This window comes from Agelaius tricolor, unplaced genomic scaffold (assembly GCF_023055355.1).
Source record: "Agelaius tricolor isolate 1412-34295 unplaced genomic scaffold, bAgeTri1.0.p SCAF_8, whole genome shotgun sequence".
In the NCBI taxonomy this organism is placed as follows: Eukaryota; Metazoa; Chordata; class Aves; order Passeriformes; family Icteridae; genus Agelaius; species Agelaius tricolor.
Genome location: NW_027269268.1, coordinates 31,245,796 through 31,258,485, shown reverse-complemented (window position 1 = coordinate 31,258,485; position 12,690 = coordinate 31,245,796). Strand labels below are relative to the sequence as shown.

Below are 12,690 nucleotides of genomic sequence, written 5' to 3'. Positions count from 1 at the left end.
GTCATAATATTTCTAAAAGAAATATTGGCCAAGTAGTAAATACATTACAAACGACCTGGCAAATGAGTAATCATGCAAATAGTTTGCAACAGCCTGCAGAATTGGGCCATAGAGAATTAATACAATGTCAATTGCATTCTTAATGTCTTAAGTCAAAGCAAGCAAGATTTGGCAGTCAAAGCTTAAGGTTTTGTATCTGCTATGAGTCAGTATGACAAATTATTTAGACTAATTTTTTTAAAAATCACACTTTGTCTTCTGTGTCAATAGTTAGCATCATGCAAACACTGAAGAGTCACATACCCATAACTGCTATCGTGATATGTTGGAGAAAACACATCCATCTCTATAAGGTTGTCATGACCATTTGCAAGGACTGCTTGACTTTCTAATTCTCTATACATAAAGATACAAAAAAATGAAATTAGAGGTGCAATTTCAAATTAAAGAACGGGATGATCCCACAAAAAAGAATATACTAATTCTGCCACATAACTTTGTTTGTGCAAAACTGACTGTGGGATTTATCTGCCTTCCATGCTGTCCTCTGAACTACATACTGGATTGTAACCTGAAGACTCAGTGTTATAAGGCTACCTTTAGGTGGTCATTACCCTTTGGTGATCCCTTATTTATGTGCAAGTCCTTGAATAAAAGTCCTGACTGCTGCCTGTGGCAAGGCAGGCTTAAGGACTGAGCAGCGCATAGTGGGGGATGTTGTTACTTGATGATGCTGGACCAGAGATGAAGTAATAAAACTGAACTGCGACTATTAAAAGACAGTCTCTTCCTAGCTATCTGGCACAGCCAGCCAGCAAGAAAAATATGCAGAGAGCTGGCTACCAGAGTGAATGGGGACCTCATGTTCTGCAAATGACAATGCACAGCCAGCCAGCAAGAAAAATATGCAGAGAGCTGGCTACCAGAGTGAATGGGGACCTCATGTTCTGCAAATGACAATGCACAGCAGCAGAAGAGGCAAAAGAAGCATCAGAGTCTCTAGTTGTCTGAGGGAATAGTGAGGAAATGAGGAGGAGAAATTAAGTAAGCCACTATGATTTTGTTTAGAACTGCTTATTTCTTTTGTCCTATCTAAAATGGGGAATGATTTATACGGGGAAAAAATACTTGGGTCCATTCTTACTTCAATGACTATGTACCTCTGAAAACAGGGATGATAAACTCAAGGAACACTGCAAATGATACAAAATTCTGGACTGCCGGTGCTTGCCTAAAAGCCAGGGGACAAAATACACAGCATGATCAAATTCCAAATACTTATGGTGACAGCAAGGGATATTTGAGCAGGAAAGATGCCAGAGGGATCAAGCAAAAATCTAAAGTAAGACACTACTGACATCAAAGAAAGCTTATAAGCATATGGGCTTGGTGTTTTAGGACTCAAACAGATGCTCAGTGAGAACCTGACAGTAAGAGAATGTCAGAAGAAAACAGAACTTTTTTGATTTAGTATTTGAAAACAATATTTAATTTCTAATGTCTGTATATAATGATCTCATAATTATGGCATGTCAATTTTTCAAATGCACTCATGCTGTCAGCAATCTAAGCAGAGTCCTGTTTCTTCAACTTGCAGATCAGCAATGTGAGCAGAGTGCTTAACAGGGTCTTCAGAAGAGCAGGACTTCAACTCCATCGCCAGTTTCTGCCTTTATTTTGTACCATGCACCTTCTCAATAGAAGTAACATCTCTAATCAAGTCCATGTGTGAAAACCTGGCAGACTTATAGATCAGAACAATTTGAATTCGATTAAACCAGGCACTGTTTTAGTGGGTGAAGCATGTAAAATAGGGGGTTTGAGCAGACTTTAACCTCCAGCAACACTGTGCTTTTGTGGACAATCAATCAGCCTCTACACAAATTGATTTAAAACTTCCCTGGAAACTATCAACACCTGTTCCATACCTTAATCAATATTGAAGGCAATTGGATCACTGGCAGTCCACCTCAATAATGACACATGTGTATGTTCATCACACTTTTAGAGTTTCTAGAGTCTTCACATTCTAAAATGAACTTTGATTCAAGTTTACAGAACAGTTTTGAAGTAACACATTCCAGGAAATATTTTGTCTATAATGTTTCTGAGGTATTCCAGTACTTTAATTAAGTTCCTCAAAATATTAAAATATTTTCTAGTCATCAAGTATTTCTTCAACCAATTCCCTCTTTTTTTCTTGGTAAAATAAGTATCTAAGTAGTTGAATACAGTAATGTTCCTAAGATTCTACTATTAATACTCAGTTGTAAGAGAAGACTCAGCAGTATCTGTATAAACTATGAAAAACATAGTTTCTTGGCTAGTTTCTATAAAAATTCACAGTCCATCATACAAAATACAACCAGGGTTGCATGGGATTTCACAACTTTCAAATGAGGTACTTTTTGCAGAAAATATAGGAAGAAAAAGCAAAGCTCTTTGATTCACTGGCATGTTAGCACAGATTCTGAATAAAGTTACATCATATTCTCAGAGATTTATTCCTTGACTGGAATATGTAAATTACCTCTTACCAATAAATTGATCTTTGACATTCAATGACTGAAATTAATGAAATACTTCCTAGGAAATGCACTAAGAGATGCTACCAGCTTATTTTTATCTACAAATGTATGAGTTCTAACATACTTTTCCTCTGTGCATCTCTAACATTCATAATTGACCGTGCATTAGAAAAATTCTGCACATTCAAATATTTAACACAGAGAGCACTTAAAGAAGTGATTTACTACATATTTTTAAATATCAGTAATTTAGATCCTACTAGAACTCAAAGTCATGAGAAGGTTACTACTGATACTGGTAATCAAGAAATCATTACTAAAACTAGTAGCTGAATAAAAACTTAAAGCTTAGTGATAATAAAAAAAGCACTAATATTTAATTACTAAATGATCTTTTATCATATTCAGACATCTGACATGTAGTCATATATTTACATGACCCTGGCTGTCCAACCAGTAATTCAAAGAAGAAAATGGAAAGATTTTGATTTCTTTAGAAGTTCATATTATTCTCTAGTGCTGGCTCCTCCAGTAGATCTGTTGGCTCTACAAATGAACCTAACTTACATCTGGCTAGGGAACAGTCAAATAGTAAAGATCATTAAATGTTCAATGAAAGGTCCTGCAGTCTGCAGGAAACCTATAGGAAATATTCTTCTACTGTCTTGGGTTTTTTTGTTAATGTAGATTTTACTGAGCACAAACAGAGGGAAGACAATTTCTACCTCTGCTTCATAATCTCATTGTTATTTAAAGACTGGATCAAAGATTAAAGAAACATTCACATAACTCATTCAAGTTGCAGTTTTAGGTCCTCATAAACATTTAAGAAGTCTTTTTATATTTAAAAAAATGTGAACTGGAGTTTCTGTTGGACATCATTGATCTGTAACCTCACAGTTTTTAGCCTCACAGTCTGTAACCTCACATCTTTTTAGCCAGTAACACCAATGTTTCACACAAATCCATCAGTTCTTGTTGATAGTACTTTGCACAGAGCCAAACTGCCATATATCCTATTAAAAACACAAGAGAATCCAATATTATGGAATATATATCTTTTGAAATCACTTTCACTACTACTGCAGAGCGATAGGGACTAAAACCTCCCCCAAGCTTTGCAAACACATCCCTCTCTCCTACGTGCACATACACAAAGCCAGCCAATCACTGCCCAGCTATACCTGACAGCAAACTGTATGTCATTTTTATGCCACCCATCATCAGTAGGAGTCTACAGAGCTAGAAAGACAGTTGTGTGTACAGGCTGACATTCACATTCTCTACCTCTAAGTGGCTGTCATCTAAGTCAAATTAAAAAAAAAAGAGAGAAGGAAGAAAAGCCCCAACAAAAAGCATAAATTAAAATATTGCCAAAGAGGAGATGAACTTTTTTTAGTCCAAGAAAAGGGTCAAGGAAGACACCTATCACAAATTCGTAAATACAGTTGATACTGAGCCTGAAAATCACACTCAGGAGGGAACCTTAACCAAAAGGGGAAAAATCAATGACAAATAAGAGGGGTTCTACACCTCCAGAGTTCCAACCAAGTAAGATTATTAGAAAAAACCAAAGTAGTAGGGCTCTGTCAGTTCTTACATGAAATTTTTACATTTTACCACATTCACAATGTTCAAAATTTGAACACTCAAAATACCCTTAGGTTTTCATCACAAATGTTTAAAAGATGAAAAGACTTTACTCTGCAAAAAAATGCTTAAGGTTTAATGGAAGTGGCATTCTCATTCAAGTAGTCCTACACCTTTATAAAGACAATAAAAATATGGCAATAGAAGCAAACATCAAAGACCTTACCCATCTACTTAAGATTAACTACTATCAGGAAAACATCAAACATCTTCTTCCCCACTACAAACTTATTAGTTCTATAAGAAATTTTTTTCTTAAAGTACTAAACTGTTTGAATATGATGATGAAACCTCTTCAGTGGAATGCTGTTCCACAGTGCTTATGTCTCAAACAGCACAGGAGAGTCCAAGAAAACTAAAAGAAGGAATAGCCATTCCAAACTGTCTAACAGAGGAGTTGCCTGAAACATCTATGGCAACCAAAACTACTTAAAAGAGAATCTTAAGATCAGGTATGCTTTAAATTGGTCAAAATCAACTTTACTTTGCTATGAATCATAGTATAAAGGGATTCAAAGCATAAACTGAAGGGATTTCACAAACACTTTCAAGAATTACTGTCAACTTTAATATACTAATAACCGCTCAGTTTAATAACTAAATCGGAATATTATGGCTTTCCTTAATAAAAAATTAGTGCTGATTGAGTGTTACATGAGTACTAATTAATCACTGTAGGTAAATTCAGCTCTGTGCCAGTAAGTCCTATCAAAATTTTTATAGATTCTTCTGCATCTAAAAAAGCTAGTGTGACTCTTCATATTAGCTGCTTCTTTCCTAGAGGTAGTTATCAATGACAAATTTATCATTACACTGAAACTCAGCTCTTTTGTCTCACCAAATCTCAGTACCTTTAAAAACACTTAGCTTCACGTAAGTATTTCTTTAAAGGTACCAAGTACAAGAGTTAAAAACTATTACAAAACATTATTTGACATTTGATCTGTATGACAGTACATATTTGACACATTTCTAGCAAGCAAGGCAAGAAATTTCTTCAAACAGGCAAAAGCCACAGGTTATGAACAGGAAGGGAAATGCTTGTCTGGAAAAATTAATATACTCTAAGTACTCTGGAATAGGAGGGAGAAGAGTGTCACTGAGGATTTTAGAGAGAGGACATATTTTTCAGGACTGAAAATTCTCCAGTTTTGCTTGCTGAATGAGGGGAAGTATTATCTGCAGGTCAACTTTCATTAAGGTAAATGTTTTCTCTAGCATTGCCACAGTCTGCAGTAGTACCTAAGTAATTACCTGCTTTCCAGAGGTGCATTACTGCCAAGCACCCAGCTGTCCTGCAGCTGGACTGACTCAGGTGTGGTTTGCAGCTCGGCGGGCAAGGCAGCCGGCGGGGCCGGACTCTGATTCCTCCTATTTGTCAGTGAGTTTCTGTTAAGTGAGGTGATGGATGGGTGATGCTGTGCTGAATGTTGCTTGTGAGAAGGTGGCAAAGGCTGCAGGGTCGACTGGCCTTGGTTATTTGGAGGTTGCTCTAAGAAGAAAGAAAATTAAAGTTCATTATACATCTTGGCATTTGCTTACAACCACAGCAGAATGAGAAATTCAATATAATCCTATCATCTAATATATTTGCATATTATTCTATTAGCAGACATTCAGTGACATTCTGTAAGAGCAAGTTTACCCTTGATACACCAAGTTCTAATTAATACACAACAGATGGTAAAATTGCTTTTGGTTTTAATTTGTTTCAGTTTTTTTTTTTTAATCTGGTTTTATTAACACCTACAGAAAATAGCATCTGACAGATCCCCTAATGCGCCTTTAGACTTCAGCTTTTTTTAACAAACCAACCCTGAAATTAAATGGGTAATTTCAATAGAACACAAAGGTCTTCAAAATGGATATAATCCCTATAATTATTTAATGGAGATTTTAAGCTTTATTTAACTGCAATAAATTATTACAAGCTAGTTGCTAAACAGCAGTAGACTACTCTAGTTTAGTGCATTTCAAATAAGGCAGATCTGCACTATGATCTGCTAATAGATGCTAAGTATTCTTTAGCAGAAGGTCACTCTGTGAAGCAGATGTTGCTTCATGGATATTTAACAGACTGATTCACATCTGATTACAACGTCAGAAGACTCATATACTTAATGACCGTCACATCCATTAGAACACACACAGAACAGATTTTCCAATTTCACACCATGCAATATAAATACAGCTTGGAGGAAGTCACAGGTGATAAGAGAGTCAGGCCATCGAAACAAAAAGAAATATTTTCTGGCTTAACCAAAGCACACAACACTCATAAAGCTTAAACTCAAAATCTCAAAACAGCAAAACCTGCAATTAAATATCTCTATCAATGTTAGGTTTTAGCAATCTGTTCCATTAAATCACTGGCAAATAAGTCATAAATATAGGACAAACATTTTACAACACAATGCACCCAAAACTAACTCCTAAACACGTAACACTTAACAATTATGTAATTAAAATTGCAATCTCTTTCTTACACTAATGCTTAAGGTACATACTTCATAATATAAATGCAAGTGTTAAGCAGAGCAGAAGACACAGGACATGCACTTCTCTCAGTGCAAAAGCTTTCAGGTAGTTTTTTAATTAGCTGTTTGATTTCCATAAGCAATTCCCTTTTGGAACTGGTTATAATTGCAAATTGTTACAAACTCAATAATAAAACTCTGGTACAGAGAACACAGGAAAAGTATTTCTGTTGAAACAGATGTTTCCAATAACTTACAGGTGACTGCTACAAAATTAACTTAACAATTTCTGAGGTTGTGAACATAAGACAACATGAAAACGTTAAGAAATAGACTTAAACAGAAAAACCAAGTCTTTGTAATAATTTCCTTTCTGAGAACCACATTCTTCTTTCCAGTGATTTTGTGTGGTCAACACGACTTTTGTCGCAAACAACAGCAATGCTGAATCTCTCGTTAAAAGAATAACAGCATTTATACTGCTAGTGAGATTTTCAACACCAAATCCCTACTGTATTAATGCAAATTCCAGTCCAGGTAGGATACAACTGATAAACTTTATCTTCACCAACACTGACACAATGGCTGTCACTCCATGTGATTACAATCACTGTCAAGGGCTTTAAGCCACCTTTCAACAAGCCAACTGAAGAAACTTAACAGACCAACACTAGAGCAAAGAATTTTCCCCATATCTCTTAAAATTTTATCTGATTTAGATAACAAGCTGGTGCTATTTATCAGCTGGTGCAAAATTAACTATGGCCTTATATTTTGTAATACATAGGTGCATGTGTATATAAAAAATTATATATGTGCACGTGTCTAAGTATTTACACACATGTATATGCAAATATATAAATTATTAATTACACTAATTAATTACAAAAATTACAGAAGAATGGCAGGTGGAATGAAGTAATTCACATGAGTTTATTTTAATTGGATAGATAAATTAATTTAAATAGTTCTTAGGATCAGACTTTTCTTTTTTATTCCCCTTTTTGACTCTCCTACCAGCCTAGCCTTTTTGGACAGTTTTGCCATGATCAGTGCAAAACTCTCTTCCACTGCAGCTCCTGTCAGCTGAAATGTTATCCTGACATCCCTCTTGTTCATTAATTTCTCCTCTCATTTACAGTCTCTGCTGAAAATCAATCCTTCAGTGTATCATTTTAAGTACTAAAGGTCCTGCAGCATTCTTTGCTAAAGACAAAGTAGAGGATTGATCATCATTGTTCTCTTGCACAAAGGAGGGTGGGAGTGCCAGGCTTTGTCTCAGGTAGATGTCACACCTTCCTACACACTCTACCCCATGAGGAAGATGGATGGTGAAGGTTCTGTAAAGAGAATTTATATACTCCACAAATAAATGCACAGATTTAATAATTACTCTCAAAACACGCTGGAAGAATGAAATTGGATTACTCAACCACAGGCCAGCTACGCAGGCCACTATTTGGGATTTAGATTATTTCCCTATAAATTTACCGTGAACCAAAAGACCCTTCTGCTAAATAACATACAAACTTTACTAACTGAAGATACAGAGGAACATATAAAAGAAGTTAAGAGAGGCTAGAAGGGAGCTAGAAGGCCATCCAAGTGCGATTTCACAAAGATCACTTGTCTTCCAATCCCATTTTCTCTCCACAGAATGTTGACAAGTGACATTTTCTTGTGTCTGAGGGTGGCTTCAGTTGGCAAGGAATCTACAGCTTCGTCAAAATCAAAAATGCCTGAAAAATCTGGAACGATTTATTTCTTTTCTAATTGTGCAAAAGCTACAGGTAGAGTTGCACTTAACAAGGTTAGATTTTCCATAAATCAGCAGAGCTAAAATCTATACTCCTCTACATTTACTCAGTCCTACACTGTCATTCTGAGCGAGAGATCACTGAGGACTGCTTTTTGGATCTTTTCTCCAACCTGCAAGATTTCCCCAATACACAGTCCTTTGATTGCTGCACAATTTCTAACAAAACCCTAATGTTGCACCACTGATTTGTGAGGAAGAATCATCACAATAGTCATGTTTTGAATGGCATTCTGAAGCTGGAGCCAGATTTCCTTTTTTACTCCTTTAAGGAGTTAAGTGTTAAAGAACAGCTTTCAGTATTCCCGAGGCCTTCACACAAAGCTATCAGTCTTATGGAGTAAGAACCTCCCAACATTCCTGTGACACTGAAAATGTTCTCACTGCAAATGCAGGGAAACTGAGGCATGTATGTTAAGTGATTCACACTGCTGTCCTGAGAAATCAGCATTACTGTCAGAATAGTTCCAGTTTTCTTGCTTTTCCTACTTAACAAGTTTATAAGTAGAGTGGGATGACACGATATGTACTTCATAAAATCTGCAGCAGTGGACACTACTCGCTGTAATAACAGCCCTCCATGTGCTGCAATATTGAGTGTCAAGACCCTGTAACTTCTCTTTCCTCCCTATCAATCATTGGAATCCTAGAGGGAAATACATCTCCCCTTGTTTATTGAAATACAGCAGCCCAGGGACTTGGCCAGCTCCCTCACAACAAACCACTTATTAGAAGAAAAAGCATTCAAATTTGATAAAGTACAATTGGCTTGAAATGCTTAAAAACTATTCCAGAGAGGAATAGTTGCTTTGCTTTAAATTGGATTTTAAAAGCTATCTTAATTGATTTAATCTAAATGGGAATGTCTAATTTACTCTAAAATTAAGCAGATACGGGTAGGTACAGGTAGGTTTAGGTCTAAAGATGTAAAGTTTTAATTATAACGTTCCTGTTTGGTTTAGACCTTAATGACTGTAGAGCAATCCCATTCATCTTAAAGAGAAGATTTCTGCAGCAAGAAGCAAATGTAAACTGGCCCAGCAACCAGTCTGTCAAAGTTCTTCAGGTGCAACAAACAAACCCCACACTTTTAAGGCATTTGTTGAGTAAGTCAACATCAGATAATTATGTGTATGAACATATGCACAGAACTCCAAAAAGTCACAAGAAATTGGGTAGAAAGCTGTCTTACTACAGTTACACGATTTTTTTCAAAACATATTTAAATTGTTCTTTTCCCTGAGGAATCACAGTGAAGCAAAGCAGCCATTTCATTTGCAGAGGTAAATTATATGCAGTTCTGTAGCCTTTCACAAAACCTTTTCGTCTTTTATTTTTCAAAAAGTAATCTACATTTAATTAATTTTATCATTTAATTGTTACAAAATTTTAACAGCATAAGAAGGAGAGACTTTTATGATACCTACAGCCACGTGGGGGAAAGGGGCTAATTCAGAGGCAGAAAAGCAGACCAAGCATCCATGACAAAAAGTCATTTGTTTCATATTTTGTGTCTTTCTATAACAGATGGATCATTGAGACCTGTCAGCTAGCTACTCATCTAAGAAAAAGAGAGGTGATTTCCATTTGATAAGGATTAGGCTTTTAAACAGAGTATAACTAATGTGAACTTAGAGTTCCCATGACAAACACAAAAGCAAAGTCTTCCATTATGATATAAACATTTCAAACGTGAACAAAATGTTATTCAATATCTATGTCTACGAGAGTCTTAACTCTTTCTGGTCAGGCTGCTCCTTTTCTATTCTCTTTTACAAAAGTCTCTGCCACGGTAAAGGAAATATCCATAACCCATACTAGATGTAAGAATCTGGAGTAGACTGAATGTTTTAGAAAATGCATGAAATGTTCAGAAAACTTTAAAAGAACACAACCTTTTGTTTGCAGGTCATTGGTCCCTGAGCTGCTAGCCCTAGATTGCTAGCAGTAAAAATAATTTCTATAAGACCTGGTTTGATTTCCTCAATAAAACCCTTCAATTGACTTGAAATTTTACCTAACTGACAAATGGTCACATCTCCAAAAGCACTGTAAGCAGTAGTGGGATTTACCTCAGAAGTCCCTGCAAATTGAAAAGAGCAGGAATTATGGCTTAATTATTCCTTGAGCTCCCAAAGGAGCTCTTTTTTTAGAGCTTATGGAGGGGCAAGACAGGCTACCTGCACCACTACAGCCACGGCTTCAGGGATCCTGTGGGCAACTAAAGCCAATCACTCCACAAGTCTCTGGTCTGGGAGCACCTTCCATGAGAAGCCATATTTAATTAATGAAAACATAAAGAAAGTTATGTGTGGAGAAAAAAATTGAGTATTTAAGTGTTCATTTGCAATTAGGCAGATCTGTCTTTTGAATGAACCACTGCTTCAGTTCAGTTTTTCCTGCCAGGGTGTGCGAGGCTCAAAGCTTCCTTTCTGATCATTTACTATAAGCCATAGGGGTAATTTAAAAGAAGTTGCTGTTTGTGCTTATTTTGTGGTTAATCCCAAGTATTTTGCTTAGTCTCATTCACATCCAAATTTGCTCTGCTCTGCCAAATGCTTCAAGGATCCAAGCCTCACACTCAACCCAGGGACTGTGGTGACAGACTGCCTAGCACGAGAGGAGAGTCCTTTCACTCTGATTTGCTGCCAGCTTGCCCATCCTTTTCTGCTTGGTTTATACCTAATGGACATAGAGATGGAAACAGAATTAACCCACAGCCGCTGCTGCTGACTTCCTCTGTGCTCGATACATGGTGACAAGCATAAGGAGAAGTGACAAGGACACTTTGATTTAGATATGCACCGTGTGTGTCTGTGTGTGTATACTATTATAATATAAAAGGGGCAAAAGTCAAACAAGTAGCTTGATCAAAGTGGGCCAGTGTCTGTCTCCTCATCAGTACAATGCCTGTAGGGTCTGAAAACCTGTCAAGCTATCTGGGACTGAGAAACTATCAGTGAATTTAATGCAGGATAAGCTCTGAAAGATTGCATTGCCTTGCTTATGATTCCAAATTTGGAAGAAATAATAAAGAAAACCTTAATTTTGCCATTTTCCTTTAGATTGCAACATGACTTTACTTTTTAAAGAGAAATAAAGACTTCTGTCCTGAAAGGGAAGAAAGACTTACTTGACTGTGGAGAAACACAAAATGATCCCATGGTTCTCATGTGGTATCTGTCTAAGACCAGATGATGAGTGGAGAGAAGTTGCTGGAACTCCCTGGAGGGCAGTAGGAGTCCCTAACATGCAACAGTGGTGTTTAAACCACAAAGTACATGTTGATCATTTCCCACACACTATAAGGATACTGTTCTTTATCACTTAAATACACACAGGAAGACAAAGAAACAAGTCATGCAAAATATCTGCAAGCTTTAGGAACTGAAGAAAAAATACTTTTACCAATGTCTTTCAGCTGTGTTATCTACAGGGGCATAATTCTTCCAGTTAAAGGTACACTTGTAACTTTGTCTTTCTATTTCACATCCACTGAGCATAATATTTTCCCTCAACATCTTCATATGGATAATACTTGTGCATTCTCAGCTGTTTTACAATTCAGCTCTCCCTAATGTTTTATAACCTTGCTGCAGAAACAGAAAGCACCAGTTACTAATCTATTCCCAAAAACTTTGTAAAGAATATTAACTGAGCTTTAAACTTACTTGAAAGGCACATTTTTTTGACCTCGGTATTTTTAGAATAAACAAGCTGAAAAGCTTTACCCTATATGATATGTGACCCTATGAAGATAGATAACATAACTTTCTATTTTATGACATTTACTTTGAAAATCTGATTAAGATAGATGTCTCCAGTTTGTTATTCTTCAATGTCATGTTGTCATAGTTCCCATCAGCAAGATGCTTTAAAGCCTTTCGATTAATATTGTATGCCAGAACTGAAATTACATCCTTTGTCGTTTAGTTCTTAATGGTGCAAGTGATATCTATCAAGTAGTGTTTTATGAAGCATGTGTGATTTTTATTACAGGCTGTTTTCACAAATCTTCTTCAGGTCTCATAAAGACTGTTCATGGTTCACAACAAATATGCCTTGCATTTAAAATCATGCCAATTCTCAATGGAAAATAAACCTTGGATTTTTCAGCAGCATCTATCAACAGAACAAAACTCTTACTTAATTTAAATCTGCATATAATCACCTTAATTAGCAAAGCAAAAATACTACTGTAAGCCCCTCCACTTTGCAT

The 12,690-nt window shown here is 36.3% G+C and overlaps 1 protein-coding gene across 35 annotated transcripts in view; it reads right to left on the bottom strand.

Moving 5' to 3' along the window:
- TENM3 (teneurin transmembrane protein 3) overlaps positions 1 to 12,690 on the bottom strand; it is a 1,291,378-nt gene that overhangs the window by 130,105 nt on the left and 1,148,583 nt on the right. For 26 of the 35 annotated variants that reach the window (XM_071432135.1, XM_071432137.1, XM_071432120.1 and 23 more), the window contains 2 exons: positions 5,433 to 5,670; positions 304 to 396 (listed from right to left, as the gene is read on the bottom strand). In XM_071432135.1, coding sequence (XP_071288236.1) covers positions 304 to 396; positions 5,433 to 5,670 — 331 coding nt within the window. The remainder of the gene's footprint in view (positions 1 to 303; positions 397 to 5,432; positions 5,671 to 12,690) is intronic. The other 9 variants (XM_071432138.1, XM_071432157.1, XM_071432146.1 and 6 more) reach the window with 1 other exon arrangement.